Below are 26153 nucleotides of genomic sequence, written 5' to 3'. Positions count from 1 at the left end.
CAGCAATTTCTGATTGGTTGCTGGAGACGCCTAATACGCCGCGGGTTGGGCGGGGCGCTTTTAGAGCACCCCAGAGCTGTCGCGTGGCGGGCCGGTGATTGTAGTCAATGTGGCCAAATCCTCAGCCGCGGTCGCCAGGGGCGCACTACATCTCCCGGGATGCCCCGCGGTCCCTCCACGGACGGTTGTGAATATGTATCAGAATGTTAATGATTAGCTGATGCTAAATTTGGTCAAAGAAGTCACCTACACAGAGCGTGTTGTTAGAGCTGTTCTGAGCGGGTGTTTGGGCTGTTGGCTGCTGTCTTCCCACTCTCTCACACACTTGTATATTATTTTGAGGTGGTGTTCGCAGAGTTTGAAAGGAGAGAGAATTAAAAAAAAAAAGCCGCAAGCGTTTCACTCTTATTTTTATAATCCCCTTCAATTTGGGGTTAAAAAAAACAGGAAGGAAGAAAAATAAGGAAATGAGATGTGGTAAAAGAAGCTAAAAGGTGCCTTTTAAAAGATCGTTGCTGTGAAGTGAAAAAAATCTCCAGAGAAACCAAAAAGCACCGCCGAGACCTCTTCCGAACCAAAGGAGTTTGTGTTTGCTTTTAGGAAAGAAGAGAGAAAGATCATTCATTCGGAGGAATAACAACCAATTAAAAGACAAATAAAAAAAGTTTGGAGTGGGACGCCGAGCGAGCGAGCGAGCGGGCGGCGCTGCCGGCGGGTGTTAAGGAGCGGAGCTCGCACTTTCCCGGCTCGGGTGAGCAGCGCGGCTGCGGCACCGGGTTCGGCGGTCGCGCCTTGGCGGAGCGAACGTCGGAGCGTTGCCGCGAGAGACGCGCGCCGGACAATGCCCGCGGCGGGCCAGTGACACCCGCGGGGAATGCGGAGCGGCCCGGCCGCCGGCACCCAGCCGCCGCCGCCGCGCATTCTTGCCGTCCACATTACGCGAGACCCGGCGGGGGCCGGGACCGCCCGAGCCGCCCCTCGGACCGGCCGGCCGCAGCCGCCGCCTCCTCCTCCGGGCCATTAAAGCCAATGAGCCGCGCGCCTCTGCCTAGCGCAGCCAACTAAATCGGTTTGGATGATTCGCGACCTGAGCAAGATGTACCCGCAGACCAGACACCCGGTGAGTGCGGGCGGCGGGGACTCGGGCTCGCGGGGCGCCGGGGGATTCCCCGCGTCCCCTCAGCGCGCGGAGTTGTGTCTTTGGCCCCAGGGGCGTGGAGGGCGGCTCGAACCCCGCGACCCGCTCGGGGACCCCCACCTCCACCCCACCCCCCCACCCCCAGGCGCGGTGGCACTCTCGGAGAGGGGGTGCGGAGAGGCAATTGAGTTGTAGCCATTTTCTTATTGTTGTCTTTGAAGCTCCTAGAAGCTGTGCCGAGCCGTTTGTCGTCCCCGCGCCGCGACTCCTCGGGGGGTGGGGTGGGGGGGTAAGCGATGAAGGCGGCGCGACTCGGCGCTGGGGCGGAGAGGGCGCCCTCCGCGGCGGCGCGGCTGGTCCGGTGGCGGCTTGGGAGTGCAGGGCGCCGGCCCTTTGCGCCGCGGGCCCCGGGGACGAGCGAGCGAGCCAGCCGTCCAGCCGGACGTGGTTGTCTCGTCCTCCTTTCCTCGCACCTGGCTGCGGCCCGACGCCATGGCGCGAATCCCCCCGACGGGCCAGTTTCGATTCCGGGTGGGGAGAGGGAGTGGGTTGGGTGCGCCGGCCCTTGGGCGCACGCAGTTGGCGAGGGAGGGGAGCGGGGTCTCGAACCTGCCGGTTCCGGGGTGGGGAAGAGGGCGCAGGGGCCCGAGGCACCCGAAACCAGCCCCTTCTGGGCTGTGTGGCGAAGTGGGGGTGGCGGGAGAGTTCTCATCGCTCTTTGCTTGCTGCGCGATGCCCCCCCCCCCGCCCCCACGCCAGCGCCGCGTGGTATGTTTTCTCCATCTCCCTACCTCGCCTGTGATGTGGGCTAATTAAATATTTTATTGTTGTTCTTTAGGCACCGCATCAGCCTGCTCAACCCTTTAAATTTACAATTTCCGAGTCCTGTGATCGGATTAAGGAAGAGTTTCAGTTTTTACAGGCTCAATACCACAGGTAACGATATTGACTTTAGCTGATCCTTCTGTTTGCTTAGCTCTTGTCCCCCTTCCCCCCCAAACACACAAACACCCCCCTCCCCTTTTAGCCACTACAAAGGTATTATGATAATTTTTACTGTGGGCAGAAAGGGCAAGTCAAAGCCTTTTTTATTAGGCAGGTGTAAAGAAATTAAGCATTCCTCCCTTCCCGTAAATTAAAAAGAAAAGGGGGGGCAGAACAATCGAAACGGGGGAGACTTGGAAAACGTTGAAGCCAAACTTCGGATATTGATTCATTGTGGCCGGGAGAATGGAAGGTTGGGAACGTTCTGGGCCCTTTTGACTTCCTCGGTCTTTTATTACTCCGGGCTTGATTCCTTCTCACTTCTTTCTGCCATTCTACTGAAATACCATGAGCTGTGAGCGATTTCATTACTTTTATGCTGAAAAAATTTTTTTTGATTTAGAAACGATCGGTAGGCGTAGAGTGCTTTTGCAATATTTTTCTTTCACTGGCTTTTTAATGACGTGTAGTTCTTCTTTCATAAATGCAAGAACCAAAGCAAGCTACTGAACCCAGTCCACACTTTGCCCCTGGGTGGTGGTATTCAACTTGTCTCTGTTTTGGAGGGAAAAAATAAGACATCATTCATAAGACATACTTGATTCATGTTTTCATTAATCTTTTAGTGGAACATTAAAGAAAAAACTCCCATGTGACATTTTGGGGGACTAATTTGTGATTGGATATGTGGACATTATTGATATTTTCTCATTCTTTTTTAGTAAATTTAGTGACTGTTCAAGTCTGGCTGAGGTTTGGAATTAAATTGGCTGGAGGATTTTGTTTTTTTGTTTTTATTTTCTTAAACAGAAACTGCACATTTGATTTGCATTGAAGAGCAAGTCCAGGCTGCTTCCAGTCACTCCTTTCTCTCCTACCGCTTCTTGAAAAATGAGGGTGGTATTTAAGATAGTTGACTGGATGTTTTGTAGGTGATGCTAGAGGAGAGAATGTGTATTTACATTTAAAGGATGTAAATTCAAGATCTGTGTTGTACTTAGATTGCTTTATGTCTTGAACAGCCTGAAGCTAGAATGTGAGAAACTGGCCAGTGAGAAGACCGAGATGCAGCGGCATTATGTCATGGTAAGAAACCGGTCATAGACTCTGTTAGTTTGGGGGGTACTAAAAGCAAGAATACCTTCAGGTTGCTACAGGCTGCAGGATAGTTCACAGTCACAGTGTCAGTGCAGTTGAAGTGGGAATGTGACCATGAGCAACCTGTAATTCCAGGATATTGCAACTTGTCTCTGACAACCAGCTTTGATTTGAATTTTCAGAAAGTTCAGCTGCATGGGGTATAATTTTCTGTGCTTTGTTTTTACAGATTGAAACAAAACAAAACCTCATTTAGGTTTTGTTTAGAGTCACAAGCAAAATGTTTTTGTGTTAGTGGTTTTCTTTGTTGTTTTATTACCTCTGCTCCAAACAATTTCAACCAGTTTTTCTGGAAACTGTTAAAATTTTAATGCGTTTTATTTCTTTTAAAGAATAATGGATAGCAAAAGACATGAGACCCCTTATCAAATTTCCCTCCATTCTTTGTGATACTAGTGCGTGTGTATTTGTGTGTTGTGTATTTTCAGTTTCTATAGTGTTACTTTGGTTTGAGGAGTGTTGTCGTTCCCTGTATAACTGAATTTCTGTAATGCCGGTTATACTACGTTCAAAAAATTTCAATCTGCTTTTTCAAAAGTATTACCAAGTACATTTTAATGCTTGTTCATAAAGGCTCCAGGAATAATTCATTTCCTGTCAAGCTTTTTTCCTTTGAATGTATGAACATTAGCAGCACACTACATCTGAGAAACTGAACTCTGAAGTAGCATCACCTTCTTGAACAGTTCTTTCAAAGCATCTGCATTTGTGAGAGACACATTTTTGCCATTAACTTTCCAGTCTTGCCTAGGAATTAGAGTCTTTATAGAACCAAATTTTCACCAGACCCTTTTCATTCACCTGCTTGTGATGTCTAAAGACTACAGGAAATGTGCAGAATACTCTGCTTTGAACTTGATTTTCTTAGTTTTTGTGAGTTATTCTCTTAGAGTCTGTGTCTTAAGGTGACTTTTAGTTTATTAGGCTTAAGGTAGTGGTGGAATGTTCTTCATTAAACAGCATAGATATTATGGATATTTTGGTTTAGGTGTGGCTTTTATGTTTTAAACATACTTGGGGGCATTTTGAACAAACAACGGAGATTGATGAAAGGCACCAAGTTAATTGCTTTTCCTTCTTTGACAGTATTATGAGATGTCCTATGGGTTGAATATAGAAATGCACAAACAGGTGAGTTATTTATTTCTTAATAACCATTTTAAATGACAGTTTGGAAAGAAAATTATATGTTTTGTAGTTTTCTGCATTTTTTTATGGCTACGTGTGTTTTTAAAAGACTGTACTGGTGAGAATGCTATTTTTTCAGGTGTGGTTTTCTCATCTTTTTTGTATATAACCTTAATTTTAATTATTTTTAAAAATGTGGTTTAAAATGTCTGAGTGCATGTTCAACTTTGTACACTTTCAAAACCAGGATGCTAAATTTTAAAATAGCTCTATTTTTTTTTTTTGAAAGAGTTAATTTATGTATTTCAGGCATTGTAAACTTGTTTTATAAAAGAACTTTTCTTGGGAATTATTAAAAAAGGAAAACTAAATTGTGTGGAGCCTTCATTGGCTGGGTGCAAAAGAATGGAGAGGGTGAGCTGGGAGGATCAGAATGAAATCTGTGGCGCTGCAAAGGAAATTGATGCAAATTCCTTGTACTGGTCCCCCTGAGGCTATTTAGCTGGATCTTACTAGAAACTGGAACTGTTAGTTTCAAAATTTGTACAGAGTAAATGAACCTGATAGGAGGATATGATAAGGTTCAACACTGGGCCTTGAAATCTATTAATTAGTTCAGCCAAAGTAAAGAAAAGGAAAAAAGATAATCATTAGTTATAGAGCATTGAGAAGTATGATTCAGACAGCTGGGGTTTTGTTTTGTTTTGTTTTTTTTGTAGGAGACTGAATAAAATGGTTTAAGTTTCCTAGATAGAAAAATAGCATATATATAAAAATCATTGTTTGGCAATAATAATTCCTCTAGGAGACATTTACTTTTAGTGATCACCCCTCAGGTCTGTCCCAGCCGTTTCAGAGTAGGTGTATATGTGTTTACCTGCTGGGGAAAGACGTGGGAAGACTTAATGCTTCCCATCTCTCATTATACTCATGGTGGATGTCATTATTTTCCAAGTTGAAAAAATATGAAATGATTACATATTACTAGGCTTTATGGATTCATTTTTGGATATAGTTAATTATCATATACTTTGAATATATTCAATAGAGCTTTAAAAGATGAATGTTAATAAAAGTGATCAGATAAGCAGTATTTGAAAAAGTTGAGGAAAAAAATGAGTTGTTTCTTACACTGAAGAGTTTTTATTTCAGATACCTTTTTTCCTTTATACGCTATTTGGGTATGTCAGTATTAGTTTACTCTGTATTAAAATTAAGCTCTTATTTTGGCATCTTTGCCATTTCTGTTTAGGTTAGTAATGTAAATATCTCCCGCTTAAACAGAATCCATCAAGCTTATGGATGGGCTGCCCTTAACTCTACCTTACAGGAATAAATTACATGAGAGATACTGTTTGTTAATTATCCTCATTACATGTCATTTTAGGTCTGGATCTTGTACTTGTCTTTTTTTTTTTTTTTCCCCTCATCCCACCTCCCAAGATTAATTGGTACCTTTTTAAAGATTGGAGCAGATGATTAATGTCCCTTTATTTCTTCTCCTGTATCTTATTTACCATAGCCAGTTAGCATCCAGTTCTCTTATCATTTACAGGAGTCAGTATCCCAGAGTTAATAGTATTTGGCTGCATATATTTTTTGGTTGGAGAGGCTGTATTGGAGGTCCCTTAATTTTACACATTTTATACCTTTGTAATTCTGTCATCTTCTTGTCCATCTGGCTTCAAATGCCTTCTATTTAGAACTGAGAATAGAATACATTTTCCCTTTTTTTCTCTTGCATTTAAATTCAATCATATGAAGAATCCTGAGGGCAGTTTATCACATTATGAAATACAGACAGCCCTGCAAACCACCTACTTATTATATTTTCTTTCTTTTCCCCCTTAAGCGCAGAGGCATATCTGTCTTTATTTGTTTTCCTAGGCAGACAGCCTTGGTTCCTCTTGGCCTCTTCCAGATGCACTCGCTGGATGCCCTCGTAATGGAAAGCAGCAATAATGCAGGGAAGTTGCCCTGCGGCATAATTGGGCCTAGTTCTCAAGATCGGGTTAGGCTTATTCACTTATTAGATTTGTGTCTCTGAAGGGTTCAAGAGTAGGAGTCCCCGGAGTCCTTGGAAGTACCCTAGTAATTGGTGGCCCTGATATTTGAAACCTTTGTGTATTTTTTTTGGTTAACGCTCCTGTTCTTCTTGGCTGCTGCCGGCCACAGAGTATTTATTTTTAGAGAAATTTTTCACTGCAACAGAAAATGATGGCTGTGATGGAGTCATGACTCTGTGACTTAGCAAATTGATAAAAGGGTAAAAGCACAGAGCAGTGACAAACAGGGTCCAGGGCCTGGCGGTGTAGCCCCTCCCCTTTCTGTAAGATGCTCATAGTCAGTCACCCTGTGTTGATTCTGATAGAGGACTATAAAGTGAAACCTATGGGGAATTTGTCATTCTGAAATGAAAGCTAATGTAATTAGTACCAATTAAAGTACATTTAGTAAATTGGATTTAATCTTAATTAAGCCTGCATAATGTTGCCAATTTTTAACAATTATGTTTGAGAACATAATTAATTTAAATTTTGGTAACTGAGTAAATAGCATTAGTCTGGTAGAATTAGTTGAAATTTTTTTTTAAAGGGGAACTCGATGACATGACATGGAATTAGAGCATAAAATATGAATCTGATTTCTGGTCATCTTTAGTAGGATTGCTAGAGCTGAGCAGATGAAGTTGGAAAAACACCAGAAAAGTGCGACAGTGGTGTTCTAGGCTGTAATGTGAATTCATGCTTCACCATTATCTTTTAAGTTCTAGTGTGAAAGTGAAGGTGACAAATGACCCATGGTTAAAAGGGCACATATTTTATTGTAATCCCTTCGTAGTGGAATTTTTGAAAATGAAAGTACACAGGCCTTGATTTCTAAGGATTGTGGAGATTCTGTGTTTCGTTTGGATGGGGCAGTTGACCTACCGTTTTGTTGTTACTTGTTTTTGCTGATTATTGTTCTTTATAAATACAGTGTGTCTTCTAAATGGGTCAGTGACCGTGGGCAGAACAGGGTGATGCATGCAGTTGATAACATTGCTAAACATGGCTTGCGCCCAACCTTCACCTGTAATGCTGTAATTACAGAATACTGCACTGATTTAATCTGACAGCAGCAGTTACCACTCTAAAGTGAATATTGGATGCAGATTAGGAAAAATAGGTAAAATGCGAATTTATCCTCTAGGAACTGTAAATGGAGATGAGCATACCATATTTTGAGAACCATCTTGTAACTTCCTCATATTTAATATTATGTAATCTGAAGCTCTCTTTGCTTCTAAAAAATTTAGCTTAATACTTGAATTCTAGAAACTGGAACATTTTAGAAATCTGCAACACTTAGAACCTAAAAGAAGTGAGTACCACCTATTTACATATATATATATGTGTGCGTGTGTATAAATGAATATGTGTGTATGCATGTATATGTACGTACATATATATATAATTACTCTTTGAAAATCAGAGCAAGAAAACTCCTGTTTCACTCCAAGCCATGTAAATTTTATTATGCAATTTGGAATACAACCATTTGAGTGCTGCTAAAATATTAATTGAATAGAAATGAAAGGGTCTTGCCAACTGATAGGATATCATAATCGTAGCCTCTCTGGTCGATGGTAAATGATGATAAATGACATTAGGAACCTTTTAGCAAACTGTAATAACTACGAGGAGGGAAGCAGTATGGATTTGCATTATATCTGATACCCTCTAGTACCAAGTGGATTGCCAATACTGCTTGTTTAGCATTTTCTAAGGGCAATAGGATATTGATTTCTGACTTACAAGGAACAGCTCTATTTTCACCATTGAAAAGTATTGCAGGTTGTTAAGAAGAAATTGACTTGAAGAGGCCGACTGCTGCCCATCATGGAGCAAATAAAGCAAAACTGCCGAAGCATGGTGGAGTAGCGAGCCGGCCCTCAGCAATTTGTTGCTATTAATTTACCATGCTCGACAGCAAATCAATCGGCATCTACTTCATCTGCTGGGGAAAATGCTGTCCAGGGCAGATAAAAGGCTCGGCATGGTAAAGAGAATAGACTGGATTGGCCAAAAGGAAGCTGCAGTTAATGTGTAAATAAGTGAAATCAAGGCCACAGTTGCAGAGGAAGTTGTTGTTAATTAGGTTGGTGCTTTTTCGTGAACTATTTTTGAAAGCAGCTGAGGATTTGGAGAGATTTATTGAAGTAGAAGTAATATACGACTGGCATGACATTCCAGCCTTGAGTGTACTTGATTCTAGGGTGCAGTAAATTTATTTGGGGACAGTGCTTGCAATGGTGGTCAGTTTGTTTAAAGTTCTATTTGGACTAGATTTTCCTTAAGAAAACTTTTCTTTTGAGCATTACTAATTTCTTACCCATCTTCTGTCTTGGATTGTATATGCTTAGATTGGGAGGAGTAGATGCCAGAGTAGGTGCTTGAGAATGTAAACAAAAATATGCCTGTTTTCTTTTGCAATGACTAATTCGTGTTTTTTAGAAATGGATGTGATTAAACTCTTGTATAATATGAAAGTGAACTGTTAGAGCTCAGGTGTTTTATCTGAAGGTAAATAATAAGCCAGTGAAAATTCTGCTGGAGAGATCTTTCTTTCGCTGTATAAACATTAGGGAGTAATCTGGAGGGGCTGACTAGAGGGTGGACATGGATAGATTAGAAAATCCCAGAGAGGTTATAAGTGAAATTTTGATGACTGTGCAAAAAAACTCCAGCTACATTTTAGGTGATCATGTTACATGTGTGATGGGGGATTATTTGTGTTTTTATTTGTTTTTCATTAAGATTTAAAGCCATCTTTTCTAATTTCAGATTACTCATACCTTGGTAATATTCCACAATTAAATAATCAAATGGAGGTCATATTTGATTTTTTTCTCTCTCTGCTGCTCTGATTTGGACATTTGGGGGTTAGGGAGACAACTTCAGCCCTGTTTAGTAAATCTAGATATATGTAGATTTTGCATTATATTTTTTTACAATACTGTGAGAGGATCTAGCATTAGGACAATTGATTCAATAAGATAGTGCCTTGGGCAGGAACCAGTGAGCTGTTGTTTTATTTGTCCCAGGGCCTACGAGAGGAGCAGATGTGGAGGAAATTTCACTGGTCAGGGTCTGTGCGTAATTAGCAGTGTTCTCTGGATGGCATTGGTTTCCTCCCTTTTTCTGTTTGCATGTTGGGTTCTTCATTTTCTCTTTTGAGTTTTCATAGGATGTCTGACGATGGTTCACCTACAGCAGTAATTGTGGAATGCAATTGGAATTTCTTTTTAATGGAAGTTAATGTTTATTGCCATATATATATGTATGTGTGTGTGTGTGTGTGTGTGTGTATATATATATATGGCACATGCTTACCACTGATCTGGGCACATTGCCAAAATATTTTAATTCTCATAATGATTATAAGAAAGGGATATGTCCAATCAAAGGATGATTAAACAGAATCAGATCTGCATAAGGTAATAGAGTTATTAGGTTGTAGATTCAGGACTCTAAGATGAGTTTACCTGGGAGGATATCTCCTAAAAGAGTTCTGTGCTGGGTTGGAGAGTCAGCCCCAGTTCATTCCTGGAATGGGGAGTCTCAGGAAGGCTGGGATGGTCCTTGGGTTTGTCTTTGAATCACTGAACTTCAGGTTCATAACCAGAACTCTTGGGGTGGTGGGGCATTCTCTGCAGCGCTGCCTAGATAGAGTGAGGGTCTGAGAGCTGGGCCTGGACTCTCCGCGCAGACTGTTGTAATGGATAAGACGGCAGGGGGTTGCTTTCTTTGGAGTCTCACACAAATGGAGCAAAGAGCTGTTGCTTATCAAGATCTGGTATGCTTCCTCCCTGGGCAACCTATTTCTCATTTGTTTACAAACTTGCTCTTCCATTTAACTTTTATCTTTTCCTTGTGGCTTCTAAAACTGCCTGAAGACAAGGGGCTGTTTGTTAATCACCATCTTGTGGGTTTTTGAAGGGGAAAGCTGGGAGGGGAAAATGTGATGTTTTGTGGCCTCTTTGTAGTTTGAAAGAGGTTCTTAGATGCAGGAAATCACACGCAACTCAAACTTTCAAACTTTTAAATGAAGGCAAATGTTGCTTTTACTGTTAAAAGATTTTCTTTGCAGTACTCAAACAAAGGGCTACTCCCTCTCACTGCCCCTTGTTCCCTACTGGATATTGTTTGTTTTATTTATTTTTTGTTTTGCTGGCCAAAGTTCTTTGTATCCTAAGTAATATTCCTTAAAGCTAGGTTGAACTAATGAACTGAGCATAAGACGAGTCTTAGGGACTGTTGCAGCCTCAATGAGGTCGAGGTGACGCTTCATTTCTTCTTGAGAATTATCCTTTTTTGAATCTTCTTGAACAATAGAATAGGTGAAGTCAGTTGGGAGTTAAATGTTTAAAATGTGCACTGAAAAGCTAATTGTGTTTGTTTTTATTGAGAACATTTTTATTGCCTTTGATTTTACTGGTGGGTCTGGTTTATCGCTACAGTACAGCAATGGTACATTTGATGGCTGTGGAGCAAGTGAAAGGGATGTGATATTTAGAAGGTACTTTCCCTTGATGTCTCCCCACACTTCCGCTTAGAAAGCTCTAGCACTCCAGCCAGCAGTGGTAGCACATTCAGTGGCCTTGTGGCTGAGGTGTCATCTGTTTTGCAAGTGTGGCACTTGGAGAAGCAGGAGGGAACACATTTAGGTGTGGGCAACTGAGTATTTCCACTGATGATGTCAGTTTACAAGGCTTAAGACTTCTTGGAGTAAGTGCACTGCAAACAGTTCACGAAATGATTGTTCTACTTTAAGGGGCAAAGGCCTCAAAAGTTATAGTCAAAAGCAAAAATTGGAGTTGTTTTGACTTTGCCTTAGTAACAGCTGTTCGTGGTAGTTGTTTTATGTCTATAAAGAGGGATTAAGCTGGCATTCATCAATGCAAATCTGTATACCCTCACTGTTTTCATTGGACTTGACCCAGCGTTTATGCCAAGCTCTTGCTATTTCTCTACCATCCAGCCAAAACTTTCCTCAGAGAGCAGCAGTGTGTAACCTATACTTTACCCAGGGAGACAAAGATCAAGATGTGGATTTTCTTAGCTAGATTGTCAAAGGAGCAGAAGGGAAACACTTCCTGATGCCCCCTATGTACTCTGTCCTCTGATGAGTGGGTAAGTGCATCGTCATTTTTGAGGATTTGGCCCACAAATACTTCAGAGTTTGTATTGTGAAGGGAGTGTCTACATTTCGTGGGAAGAAAGGTTGCTGTGCTGGCGCTGGACTCGGGCTCTGTCCACAGCTTTGCGGCCACAGTGTGCCTGGAGCTGGCCCGACCCAGGTCTGCAGCAGCTTAGGCGGTGAGGGGTTGAGGGAAGGAAGAATAGATTGACTTTCTGTTGTTTTAGCCAGCTTATTTCACTTACTATTCTCATTGGGATTCAGTTCTTATTTTCTGACTATGTATTCTGCTTCTGACGGTCTATGGATTATTTTGGTGAAAGAATTAAAAAATGCAAGGAAATACATCTGGAGAGAATGGTGATCGTAGGAATTATGAGCTCTAGTACTCTTTCTTTACAGAGAGCTTAAGGCATTTCTTATGTTCTTCTTAATCTTCCTGATGTTCCTGTAAAGCAAGTAGCAAGCTTGGATTCCATGTATTTATTTAAATAGCTTCTGTCGGTGGAGTACCCGACAGTTTGCCAAGCATTGTCAATCCACTGGCCTTCTTGAACAGATGACACTGAGGCTTAAGGGCTTAGACTAGCCCAGTGTCACAGTATTGGAGGATCAGCATGCTGGCGCGCGGAGACCAGGGTTTTATGTAAGTCTGCAAACGGCCTGAGGTTGCTTAGCCAGTGTCCCTGACAGAAAGGGAAATAAGTTTCTTGATCACTGACCATACTGTTTCCAAACAGCAAATAGTGTTCTTGTTTCTATGATGTTCTTGACTCTGTGCAACATGAAAAGCAAGGGCAGTCTAGGAGGTGTTTGAGTATCTTTTCTAGCTAGAGATCTGATCTGTTTGTAAGTACAGAGTTTCTGTCTTCCCTCTACCTTTCAATGGCTGGGCCTTGCCCAAAGGGAGGCTAGGATCCACAATTTAAAATATGAAACCTAAATCCCCTTTTAGCAAAGCGCTTAATAAAGCTAGCTGTTCCTGCATTCCTAAAGTTAACTATTCAAACACACTGTACTAGATATGAACTTGTTTTTGGTCAGTCTCCCCTCTCCCCCTACAATGTAAACTTCATGGAAACAGGGATGTTGATTGTTCTCTGTTGTGTTCCTGGTTCCGAGAACTGTACCTGTCATACAGTAGTTGCTTAGAAAATATTTGACGAATGAGGGAATGGTTGCATTTGGATTGAGCCAGCTAAAAATATGCGATTTAATATTTTTAAAGGTATAAATAGGTTACAGGATAACAGGTACAGAGCTTCCATGTCTAGATAGGTCTGTGGTGCCTACTTGTTAAGTTTGTGGGAAAATGCCCGGCAGAAAGGGTAAGTAAAAGCAACTGAACTTGGTGTGCCTTTCAGGAGAGAGAGAGGCTAGTTGAAGTAGAATATATGTATTTTATCTCTTTTTTGAAAATGTAAATGTGAATCCTTCCTAACTGAATTTAAAATTCATTTTGAACATCACTATCACTAGTCAGTGTGTACATGAAGAAGTCTTCTACTATTAATAGGTCACTGTGCATGTGGTTTGAGTGGTTGTGGGGAGAGATACTGATCTGAGCTACACTGTGGTACGTTTAGCTAACTTTCCTCCAAATAGGTAAAAATGAAAACTTCTAGTTCTTTTCACGGGACAAGGAACTTTGAAGATATTTGTGTTTTTTATTAGTGAATATGGGATACTATTGTTGGAAGAGTAATAATCCATAACAGTAAGTGATTTTAGAGAGGTTATGGTGTAGGTAATATTTCACTTATTCTCACAACTTTATGAGATTATAGTATTATTATACTTCCATTTTATATATGAGGAAGGTGAGACAAAGAGCAATTAAATAACTTCTCTAGATTAGCTAGCCAATAAAATAGGTCTTGCATTTGACTTCATTTCAGCTCACTGGTATGATAGATTTTTCTGCTGTATTCTAAGTGCTATATTTGGAATACTGTGTACTGTCAACATATACTCTCTACTCTACCTCTCCCATAACACTCGATTGAGTCAGGACATTCAGATTCTAGTTCTGACCTTGCAGGTAACCAGCTGTGTGATATTGCTGAGTACCTTAAGTTCTCTGGACCACTTTAATCAACTTAAAATTAAGAGTGTAAGTAGATGCTGAGATCTCTTTTAGCTCCTTAGGTCTAAGATGATTGTTTGGTTTTAGTTTTTCTATGACCCAATGAACAGAGGTTGAGACTTCTTATCACTGTTTAGTCTCAAAAAGTCTCTTTTAACATCTGTTTTCAGAGGTTTTATTTTTTAAGTCCAAAATTAACCTAATAAAGCTATAAGCAGGAATGGATATCTATATATTATACATACAGGGGATCCTCGGGTTATGTCAGTCTTGACATAAGCTGTTTCGAGTTTGAGGCTCACTGCCATAAAAACGTAAAAAAATTGAGGTGTGAGTGTTTTGGCTTATGCTGTTAGCGTCGTACTTATGGACTATGTGGGCAGACTAGTTTGGTTGCGCGCAGTGGAAGAATACGTAGTAATGTGGCTATGAATGAGGGAGTTGGCACCCTCCAGTATGCTTGCTTACGCCATTTTGGACTGTTGAAAGTGCAAGTGTTCCATTTGTGTTAGCTAGGGTGTGTTTCAACTTACACCACAATTTGGGTTACATCACTGTCACAGGAACGGAACTGGGTCATTTTTTTTTTTAATTTTTTTTCTTTTTTCTTCTTTCTAAAGCTGGAAACGGGGAGAGACAGTTAGACAGACTCCCGCATGCGCCGACCGGGATCCACCCGGCACGCCCACCAGGGGTGATGCTCTGCCCCTCCGGGGCGTCGCTCTGCCGCAACCAGAGCCACTCTAGAGCCTGGGGCAGAGGCCAAGGAGCCATGCCCAGCACCCGGGCCATCTTTGCTCCAATGGAGCCTTGGCTGCGGAAGGGGAAGAGAGAGACAGAGAGGAAGGTGGGGGTGGGGGGTGGAAAAGCAAATAGGCGCTTCTCCTATGTGCCCTGGCCAGGAATCGAACCCGGGTCCCCCGCACGCCAGGCCGACGCTCTACCACTGAGCCAACTGGCCAGGGCCATGGAACTGGGTCTTAACCTGAAGACACTCTGTGTAGTACTTTATATTTTATCTTTACAGAGTAGAGCAAAAGTATGGCCACAATTGGTTAGAATTCACTGGTTCTCTTAGAGCCAGCATTCAGGATCAAGTAATGTTGATGTAGACTAGAGCAGTTATTATAAACATGTAATAAAAAGCATTTATATTATTGTTCTTTTAAAGTGACCAGTTTTTATTTATGTTTTCCCTTTGGCATATATTAGACAATTTAGTCATACAACTTCTGAAATTATACGAATTATAATGTAATCCAGTAATTTTCTCCCAAAGTGTTGAAAGGGATATATATATATAGTAGTTTATTACCTGTTGTTTGACTAGCTCCTGGGATTACACTTCTAGAATCCAATGTATGTGTCAGTTTCTCTAGCTAAGGTTTGCCTTGTCACACTTGGAGGAAAGTAGCATGTCTGTAAACTGGCTTACAGTGAGCTTGATATCTTAAGTCCTGAGGTTTTTTGCATTGTCTCATCAATATCTTTTACTTAGGGCCTGAGCAGGTGGTTGCACAGTGGGTAGAGTTGGACTGGGACTTGGAGGACCCAGGTTCGAAACCCCGAGGTCGCCTGCTTGAGTGGGGGCTTGCTGGCTTGAGCGCGGGATCATGGACATGACCCCATGGTCGCTCACTTAAGCCCAAAGTCGCTGGTTTGAGGAGGGGGTCACTTGCTATGTGGTAGGCTCTCCCCCCCCCTCTGTCAAGGCACATAAGAGAAAGCAGTCAATGAGCTGCAATGAAGAATTGATGCTTCTCATCTCTCTCCCTTCCTGCCTGTTTGTCACTCTCTGTCTTCACGCATGCACATACACGCACACACACATGCATAAAGATCTTTTACTTTGGGAAGATTTGGACTTTTCAACTTGTTTATAAGTTAATATTGGGTAAATAAAAGAAGGGGAAAATGTGTAATCTTGGACATTTTGAGCTGATGAATCAAGGACTCAGTAGAGATTAGTTTTCTTCACTAAAATAGAACTTCCAAAGGGAAGAGTGTGTTTTCTTACTAGCACCTAAAATAGTGTTTGGTGGAGCAAATGAATGAATCGGTGCTGTAACAACAGAAGGAGTGGTTTAATTTTTCGTTTCTCTTTATTTCCTGTAGCACTCTACATTTGAGTGTCTACCATCTATGTATAAGCTTTGGTCTGAGCCCTTCAACTTTGTGATGAGCAAAAAGGCCTCAGTAGGCCGTCCAGGGTTAGCAGTTTTCATTGCAGTCCGCCACAGGTTCTACAGCTGGCAGTGAGCATTTTAAAATTTAGGATTGGATTTATTTCCAGATAATGAAGGGTATATTTCAGCTCTTCATATGATTTAAAAATGACCAGCATTAGCAAAAGATGAGTTCCTAATTTCATTACTAGACACTAGAGGCATGCCAGTTCAGTAAGTTAAGGTTTAGAATTAATTTTATATATGATGAAATACTAATATTTTTTTAAGAATCTTACTTTGATCAGTAGACAGCTAACCCCCCGCCCCCAATGTTTCCATACCAGTGTTTTATATAGAACCATGTGCTCTTTCACAGGTATGGCCACATGTTACCTGTCCTTCCCTGGGTTTAGCATATCAGAGACTACATGTAGTTAACAGACTTTTCCATATGTGTATCTTTGGTGACTATTAATAACAGTAGCATCCATTGAGTACACCTGTGTACCAGGTGATGATGCATTAAGTACTTCAGATGTGTTACTTTGTGTAATTCATAGCCCTTTGAGGAAAGGATTTGGTTGTCACTATTATGTATGGAAACTAAGGTGAAGAGAAGTTGAGAGATTTGCCCAGGGCTTTACAGCTAGTATGTTGCTGAATGGCGGGATTCGTTCGTACCTGAGTGATCTGACTTCTGAGTGCATGTTGCAAACCATTGGCAATACCTGCTTCCTAAGTGACCATTTTAATATGGTAAGCTTGTTTTGTTTTTGTCTTTTAAATGTATCTAGTCTGCTGTGTTCTGTACATGGTGAGTTTAAGTGTTAGAAATAATAGTGGGTCTCCCTTAGGTGTCTGATTGTATCAGAAAAATGCTTTTTAAATTCTCAGATCAGTGAGGTTTTTTTGCTGCTAGTCCTTTCTGAGAAGTGTGGTGTGGTGGGGGAGCGGTCCTCTCATAAACTAACATGGGCCCCAGCACCCTGTGTAGCCCGTCCTGCTCTGACAGCTTTGCCGGCCACACAAGGGGGAGGGACACTTTTTTTTTTTTTAATAAGTGGAAATACCTTTGTCTTAAGATTCAGTTTTTAATTTGCAAAAATTTATTTTCTGCTTCAGGACTTTTTGAGTAGAAATATGGGGAGTAGTTTTTCAGTCAGGGTTCCAATAGAGCCATGCACATGGCTATGAATTGGTTAATCATTCCAGGTTGGGGAAAAATAGGTTTTTGTTTTGTTTTTGTTTTATTTCTGGTGAACAGGTACGCTGGATTAGTCAACCAGTTGGTTCATCTTTTTTTTTTTTTTTTTTTTTTTTTATTTTTCTGAAGCTGGAAACGGGGAGGCAGTAAGACTCCCGCATGTGCCTGACCGGGATCCACCCGGCATGCCCACCAGGGGGCGATGCTCTGCCCATCTGAGGCATCGCTCTGCTGCAACCAGAGCCATTCTGGCGCCTGAAGCAGAGGCCACAGAGCCATCCCCAGCGCCCGGGCCATCTTTGCTCCAATGGAACCTCGGCTGCGGGAGGGGAAGAGAGAGACAGAGAGGAGGAAGAGGGGGAAGGGTGGAGAAGCAGATGTGTGCTTTTCCTGTGTGCCCTGGCCGGGAATCGAACCCGGGACTCCTGCGTGCCAGGCCGACGCTCTACCACTGAGCCAACTGGCCAGGGCTTGGTTCATCTTTATTGCAGAGTCCACTACTGGCTTATGCCTGATGACCACAAGCCTGTAGATATTTTTGTACTTCTGATCATGACATTTCTAACAGGCACAGTAACTTTTAACCACATGGAAAATGTCCAGAGGACTGAAAAGCCATTGAGTCCAACCAACCTTGGGTGAGAATGGAAATGGAGATCATCAGCCAGGTTTTAAAGAAAACACACCGTCCCTGAACTTACTTTAAAATCATGTGCCCTTTTCTGCAGAGAAGAGTCCTTAGCACTCACTGATCCAGTGAGGAAACCAGGAACCAAACAGAGGAGTTTGAGAACTAGAGCATGGTCTCAAACCGGGGTAGTTGCTCTCTCCCAAGGACATTTGGCACCGTCTGCAGATATTTTTGGTTGTCAACACCATGGAGGTGTTGCTGGCATCTACAGGGTAGAGGACAAGAATCAGTTTTGTCTGGCTTCTCTAGTTAATTATGTCATTTTGAGAGAACCTGTCAAACTGTACTTGTCATTTTAGGTTTTCTCTTCCCTTCTGATGATGAGCAGAGTAATATGATGGCAGTAGATTCTTATCTCAAGTTTAGAATGAGGGTGTTCTATATCCATCATTTTCCTAAAGAAGGGAAGGTTATAGACTTTCTCTTTTTAAAGATTTTTATTGATTTTTAATTTATTGTATTTACATAAATTGAAGTGTCCCACCAAATATATCTCCATCCCCACCCCTGTGTTCCCCTTGACACCTTCGTTGCCCCTGCATCCCAACGCCTTCCCCTCTTCCCTCCAGGATTTGCTGTCCTGCTCTCTATAACGCTGTTATGTATATATAATTTCTCTAATCTCTTTCCCTTCTCTGACCCCACCCTCTCCTCCCCTTTCCCTCTGATTGCTTTCCTTCTGGTTCCTTTTATCGCGCCTCTGCCCATATTCCGTCCCTCAGTTCACATTGTTCATTAGATTCCTCAAATGAGTGAGGTCATATGATATTTTTCTTTCTCTGGCTGGCTTATTTCAGTTAGCATAATATAGGCTCCAGGTCCATCCATGTTGTTGCAAAAGGTAAGATTTCCTTCTTCCTCATGTCTGCATAGTATTCCATTGTGTATATGTACCACAGCTTTTAATCCACTCATCCTCTGACGGACACTTGTGCTGTTTCCAGATCTTGGCTATTGTAAACAATGCTGGAATAAGCATGGTGGTATAGTTCATCTTTTGAATCAGTGATTTGGTATTCTTAAGATATATTCCTAAAAGTAGGATAGCTGGGTCAAAGGGCAGTTCCATTTTCAATTTTTGAGGAATCTCCATACTGTTTTCCACTGTGGCTGCACCAGTCTGCATTCCCACCAGAGTGCAGAAGGGTTCCCTTTTCTCTACACCCTCACCAGCACTTACTGTGTGTTGTTTTGTTAATGAGCGCCATTCAGGTGTGAGGTGGTATCTTATTGTGATTTTAATTTGCATTTCCCTAATGATTAGTGATACTGAACATTTTTAAATATGCTTATTGGTTGGCTGTATGTTCTCTTTGGAGAAGTGTCTATTAATTTCTTTTGCACATTTTTTGATTGGATTGCTTATCTTCCTGGTGTTGAGTTTTAGAAGTTCTTTATAAATTTTGGTTATTAACCTCTTATCAGATGTATTGTCGAATATGTTCTCCCATTGTGTGGTTTGGCTTTTTATTTTGTTCATATTGTCTTTAGCTGTGCAGAAGCTGTTTTAGTTTGATATAGTTTCATTTGTTAATCCTGTCCTTTATTTCATTTGCCCGTGGAGATAAATCAGCATGGAAGACTTCCAAGCTCCTTTTATGAGGCGAACATAATCCTCATTCCAAAACCAGGCAAAGACTCTGCAAAGAAAGAAGACTATAGGCCAATATCCCTGATGAACTTAGATGCTAAAATTCTCAACAAAATATTAGCAAACCGTATCCAGCAATACATGAAAAAAATCATACATCATGAACAAGTGGGACTTATTCTGAGGAGGCAAGGCTGGTACAATATTTACAAATCAATCAGTGTGATTCATCACATAAACAAAAAGGAGAAAAATCACATGCTAATTTCAATAGTTGCAGAGAAAGCATTTGATAAAATCCAGCACCCATTTATGATCAAAACTCTCAGCAAAGTGGGAATACAGGGAACATACCTCAACATGATGAAGGCCATCTATGACAAACCCATAGCCAACATCATACTCAATGGGCAAAAATTAAAAGCAGTCCCCTTAAGATCAGGAACAAGGCAGGTGTGCCCTCATTCACCACTCTTATTCAACATAGTTCTGGAAGTCCTAGCCACAGCAATCAGACAACAAGAAGAAATAAAAGGCATCCAAATTGGAAAAGAAGAGGTAAAATTATCATTATTTGATGATGACATAATACTGTACATAGAAAACCCTAACGTCTCAGTCAAAAAACTACTGGACCTGATAAATATCAGCAAGGTGGCAGGATATAAAATTAATATTCAGAAATCAGAGGCATTTTTATATACCAACAATGAACTGTCGGAAAGAGAAATTAAGGTAACAATCCCCTTCACTATTGCAACAAAAAAATAAAGTACCTAGCATTAAATTTAAGTAAAGCACCAAGGAGGTTAAAGACTTGTACTCGGAAAATTATAAAACATTGATTAAAGAAATCAAGGAAGATACAAACAAGTGGAAGCATGTACCGTGTTCATGTTTAGGAAGAATAAACATCATGAAAATGTCTATATTACCCAAAAGAATCTATAAATTCATGGCAATTCCTATTAAAATACCAATGGCATACTTCAAAGATACAGAACAAATTTTTCAAATATTTATATGGTACCAGAAAGAACATGAATATCCTCGGCAATCTTGAAAAAGAAGAATAAAGTGGGAGGTATCATACACTTCCTGATATCAGGTTATACTACAGGGCTATTGTATTCAAAACAGCCTGGTACTGGTATAAGAACAGGCATATAGATCATGGAACAGAACAGAGAACCCAGAAATAAACCCACACCTTTATGGACAATTGATATTTGACAGAGGAGGTAAGAGCATACAATGAAGTAAAAACAGCCTCTTTAACAAATGGTGTTGGAAAAATTGGACAGGTACTTGCAAAATAATGAAACTAGACCACCAACTTACACCAATCACAAAAATAAACTCAAAATGGATAAATGACTTAAATGTAAGTAGTGAAACCATAATCATCTTGGAAGAAAACAGGTAGTAAGATCTTCGACATCTCTTGCAGCAGTGTATTTGCTGACTTTTTCATTGTAACTATTGGACTAGCAGAAATTTCTTGTTTGAAGTGTCCTATTTGGCCTAGTTACCCATTGAGGGCCTCTGAATTAGTCTTCTTCTCTAGGTGTTGTTGTTCTTCATTAGCCTTTCCTTGTTAGTGCTGAATGCTTGTAGTTATTTCAGCCAATTTCCTGACACCCGTCTGGTTAGTACAAAGATATATATGATAGACTGGGCAACCTGAGAATTCAACATGACACCTTGGTCTGCTCTGTCTCAGCTGAGGGATCATGGCAGATCTTGCTGCAGAATGCTCCTTCTGCTCTTTCACGTAGCTTTAGGGTTAGGTCAAGTGCAAGTGCTTGTCTTTTTGGCATCTGTAATAAACAAAATGGAGCTTTGGATTTTCTAAGTAGCCTGTGAATTAGAGCATGTGTTCATTTATTTTTGAATGTGTGGGCACTGATCAGTGAACCTCAGTTTTACTTGGGCTTGCTTACCCCCCTCCCCCCAAATATTCTGTTGTGCTGTGCTGTGAATGTGGGTAATTATTTTTAAAGCTTTTGATTTTTTTGGGGACATAGAACTGTTCTGGAGTGTGGCTTATTACCTCTAAGTATGTCTGCCTTGGTTAACCTCAAAAAATATTATAGTTCACCTAAAGTGGCCAATAAAAAGTATGGTGGTAATTCCACAGTCACTTGCTTGAACATTTTTTTGGCTAAGTTTGGGAAGACAAAATGCTTGTTTGGGCTTCTTAATGGAGAAATTGTGTCATGCAAAATTCCAGCAAGCTCTTCCTTTATATAAGTTTCAGGAATGTGGAGATGACAGCTCCACTTCTTTGTAAGCCTTTTTCTTACATTCGTCAGATTTAGGAGAGGCTGGGTCAGGCATTGTGCATTTATGTACAAAATCTTTCTTTTTAATATTGCAGCTCATTTCCAAATGCTTGATACGGCTGGCCTAAGACGGAGACCCATATTTAGAAACTAACAACTGTTAAGATTACCTTATAATCTAAACAAGAACTCGGGATATTTTGCATCAGTTTAGGATGCATACAGAAAAAATACTTGGTGAGATCTTTGTTGGATCTGGTTTGTGAGGTGGTATTCATGCCAGCTTCGCAGGTTAGATTTATAAATTCCAACGTTTCTTTGATTTTCCATTTGGTGTCATGCTTTTGCCATGTTGTTTGTGGCATACCCCAAAAGTTAACTTTCTTTTTATTTTTTATTTTTTAATTTTTATTTATTCATTTTAGAGAGGAGAGGGAGAGACAGAGACAGAGAGAGAGAAGGGGTGAGGAGCTAGAAGCATCAACTCCCATATGTGCCTTGACCAGGCAAGCCCAGGGTTTTGAACCAGCGACCTCAGCATTTCCAGGTCGACGCTTTATCCACTGCACCACCACAGGTCAGGCAAAAAGTTAACTTTCTAAATGAAAATATTTAGCTTCTCAAACTGATACCTAGAACTAGACCTAGAAAGATTAAAAAGATTATAACCTAAAGAATAACGTAATTCTCATGAGGTTTTTGTATTCTTTCTTTTTTTAACAGGGACAGAGAGAGGGATAGACAGGGACAGACAGACAGGAACGGAGAGAATTGAGAAGCATCAATCATCAGTTTTTCGTTGCGAGACCTTAGTTATTCATTGATTTCTTTCTCATATGTGCCTTGACTGCGGGCCTTCAGCAGACTGAGTAACCCCTTGCTCGAGCCAGCAATCTTGGGTCCAAGCTGGTGAGCTTTGGCTCAAACCAGATGAACCAGCGCTCAAGCGGGCGACCTCGAGGTCTTGAACCTTGGTCCTCCGCATCCCATTCCGACGCCTTATCCACTGTGCCACTGCCTGGCCAGGCGGTTTTTTATTCTTCATTGAGAGAGTTACTTGGTTTAAGAGAGTAGTGTTGGGCACCTCAGGTGGAAGGCAAAGGCTATGATGGCTTTTAATCATTCATTCAACAAATGCTACTTGACCTAATAGTATGTGCGGGGCATTTTGAGGGCTAGGGAGTTATGAGATCTAGAACACTTGCCTCTATCAAGACTTTTTTTTTTATAACATTTGGACCAGTGTGAACAGTACAAGGCATTGTGTAGTGATGACAGTGTTGTAACATAGACAAAAGAGGAGAAGTCTTTCTGGTCTAAGAATGATTAAGGATGCTATTATGGAGGATATAGGGACACTTTAGTGTGGGACCTTAGAGCAGGGGATCACTTAGGCAGAAAGAAAGGAAAGGGGAAGGTTCTAGGTGGAAACCACCAAGGAAGGAAAATGCTGTGCGTTTCCAGGCTATGGTTAGCATTTTCAACATGGTTGGAAGATACAGGAGAGAGTGGGTAAGAAGGTAGTTTTGGGATGCATTACATATAATAGGCCTTGAATGCTAGTTCTAGAAAGCAAGGGGAAGATTAATCAGATATAGGGAAGGAGCATGTCATTTGCTTTATTCTCAGCAACTAGCATAAGGCCTGACAGCAAATTTTCAGTAAGTGTTAGAGAGGGATAGGGATGGGCAGGTGACATGTGGCTGGAAAAGAGGAACCCAAGTGACCCAGCCGCTCATTGGATGGTGTGGAAATGCATAAGAGAAACCCCCAACAGCGATCTCTGCAGACTGACAGAATCAAGTAGCATTAATAGAGAAAGAGACCTTGGAGAGGCAAACTTGGTTTTGATAATGTTGGGGGGGTGAGGTGCCTAGGGAGGAGAGCATGATAGGAGGAGGAGGGAGCGAGCGCGAGTTGGTTGTTTCTCTCGCTTTCATGTCTTCATACCAGCACCTTCCCTTCCTCTCCTGGTAAATCTGTACTCCTGCCAAGAACTTCTAGGATTCTTTTTTAGCAAGACCTATATTTGTATCTTTGTTCCATACCCAGACCACAGTGGACACTGCCAGGCAGCTCTTCGTGGGTGTTGGAGCTTTGTGTCAGTCAGTATACGAGAGAGAGTGTCTCTTCATTTTGCTTCATTATTTGCCATTACCTTTATATAGATGTAATAGTGGGAGTTTGCAAATTATCTCATTTTTCTTTACTTTTTCCTTTTCAAGTTTTATTTTAGTGTTAAAAATAGACACACAATCCTCTAAATTATTTGTCAGCTATGGAAATTCTTTGCTTTAGGCATTCCTTCTGTGTTATTATTTTTTTTTAAATATCATTTGGCCAGGAAATGTGAATAAGTCAGTGATTGCTTATCCTTTTGTGTAAACATGAGGCTGAGAAATCACTACTATATTTTGAAAGAAATAATTATTTTTCTTGTTTATTATGTGAACTAAATACTGAAATGACAATGGTTGTTTTAGTCAATGTGAATTATATGTGTGTGGTTAATTTTCTTTCTTTTTTCCTAATATGAGGCATTTTAAACTGTAATTTCAACCTTCCTCCTCTTTAGACACTAGTTTTAAGCTGCTGTAGTTGAGTAAGAACAGCAGTGATAGTAAGGAAAGTTAAGTAAACATGAAATTAAAAAGGCTGTAAGAGTACATTTTGGTAAACCAAAATATTGCTTGGTGGCATGAAGCCACAGATCCATTCCAAAAAAAAAAAAATGCGGAAATGTGGTTTTGCTGTCTGTCATGCAGTCTGTTTCAACTGTCAGAAACATACGTTGCTTTATGGGGTATTTTTTTCAAGTCTGACCGCAGCTTTTAATTTCCTCCACTCCACCACACCTCCCACCACATGCCCATGTATCTAGTGCTAATTTATGGGCAATTTAAATGTAATGACATAATCATTAACCACCAAAAGGATCAGCAGTTGTGGCAAAAGTTTCTCATCTTAGGTGAACTAAGTATCACCTTTCTGCTTTTGGAAATGTATAATCAGAACACAGTTGATTGTCCTTATTTTTTGTTTTGTTTTGTTGTTTTTTTGGGGTTTTTTTTTTTTTTTTTGACTTTTTAAATTGAGATTTTTATTTTCATTTTTTTTTGTTGTATTTTTCTGAAGTGAGAAGCAGGGAGGCAAAGAGACAGACTCCTGCTTGTGCCGACCGGGATCCACCTGGCATACCTTCTTGGGGATGATGCTCTGCCCACCTGGGGTGTTGCTCTGTTGCAACTGGAGCCATTCTAGTGCCTGAGTTAGAGGCCATAGAGCCATCTTCAGCATCCAGGCCAACTTTGCTCCAACAGAGGCTTGGCTACAGGAAGGGAAGAGAGAGATAGAGAGAAAAGAGAGGGCTACGGTGGAGATCTAGATAGACACCTCTCCTGTGTGCCCTGACCGGGAATTGAACTTGAGACTTCCACATGCCGGGCTGATGCTCTACCACTGAGTCAACTGACCAGGACTTAAATTGAGATTTTTAAAAGGCAGTTTTGAAGTGCCCTTTTTGGGGGGAGAGGCTAAAAAGTAATATATTCACATTAAAGAAATTTTAGAAAGTGAAAAAAATTAAAAGAATCACCCATGGTACCTACTACCACTCTGACCTAACTGCTGACCTGGACAGGGGCTAGAGGTTGATGCTTCACCGTGTCTCTACCAGTTGTACTGTGGCAGATGAGAACTATGTCCCCTAATCCCCCATTGAAAAGTACAGTTCAAGGTTCAAAGGGTAATATATAAAATAGGCATGAATATGCCTTTTTAGAAGTCCAAAAGTACAGCATTATATAGTAAAATAGAACCTTAGATTTTGAAAATCAATTTTGACTTATTGGTAACTATGGTTTCTTCAGCATTTTTTATGGGTAACAGAATCCTAAACATTTTTTTAGGATCTATTCTTAATTCAGCCAGTAACTTCTATAATCTTGGGAAGTCATTTAACTTTTCTGAGTCTCTGTTCCTCATCTACAGTATATCCATAAAATGGGGTCTAGGACCAGGTTAGTATGTTTTATAAAATGCTGGTTCCTGGGTCCCTGAACCTGGGACCTGGGCATCAGTATTTTTCTGAAAGCTCCCAGGGTGATTCTAAAGTACAGCCAGGTTGAGAACCAGTGAAGTAGAGCAGTGCTTCTCAAACTTTAATGTGCATACAAGCCACTGGGGATCATGTTAAAATTAGATTCTATTTCTGCAGGTCTGGAGTGGTGCCTGATATTCTCCAATTCTAATGCCCTGGTGCTGCTGACTCTGCTGGTCCACTGACCACATTTTGAGTAGCAAGGAGCCAGAAATCTCCAAAATTTATCTCATATCTGTGTCATTTATTATTTCCATGGCGTGGTTGTTATATAGTACATGGGCACCCATGTGCTGCTTGACTGAGACCCCCAATTAGGTGGTATCTGCGTAACCTCTGTTGCATGTCTGGAATAACTCAGCAAAGCAAGTCATTTTAGTGGTACCTTGCTTTAGGTGGCTCGACTGAGCTCCGGCCGGTGGCTGGTGGGTTGGCCCCT

The 26153-nt window shown here is 41.1% G+C and overlaps 1 protein-coding gene across 10 annotated transcripts in view; it reads left to right on the top strand.

Moving 5' to 3' along the window:
* The first annotated feature begins 251 nt into the window (after nt 1-251).
* The window catches only part of LOC136324324 (transducin-like enhancer protein 4), a 153558-nt gene continuing 127656 nt past the window's right edge, over nt 252-26153 (top strand). For 6 of the 10 annotated variants that reach the window (XM_066257035.1, XM_066257034.1, XM_066257038.1 and 3 more), the window contains exons 1-4: nt 252-1120; nt 1977-2074; nt 3145-3208; nt 4367-4411. In XM_066257035.1, coding sequence (XP_066113132.1) covers nt 1076-1120; nt 1977-2074; nt 3145-3208; nt 4367-4411 — 252 coding nt within the window. In that variant the 5' untranslated portion in view covers nt 252-1075. Of the gene's footprint in view, nt 1121-1508; nt 1670-1976; nt 2075-3144; nt 3209-4366; nt 4412-26153 lie in introns of those variants that run through there. The other 4 variants (XM_066257036.1, XM_066257040.1, XM_066257033.1 and 1 more) reach the window with 1 other exon arrangement.

This window comes from Saccopteryx bilineata, chromosome 2 (genome assembly GCF_036850765.1).
Source record: "Saccopteryx bilineata isolate mSacBil1 chromosome 2, mSacBil1_pri_phased_curated, whole genome shotgun sequence".
In the NCBI taxonomy this organism is placed as follows: domain Eukaryota; kingdom Metazoa; phylum Chordata; class Mammalia; order Chiroptera; family Emballonuridae; genus Saccopteryx; species Saccopteryx bilineata.
The sequence above is the reverse complement of the archived record's forward strand: the minus strand, read 5'-3'. Positions and strand labels throughout refer to the sequence as shown.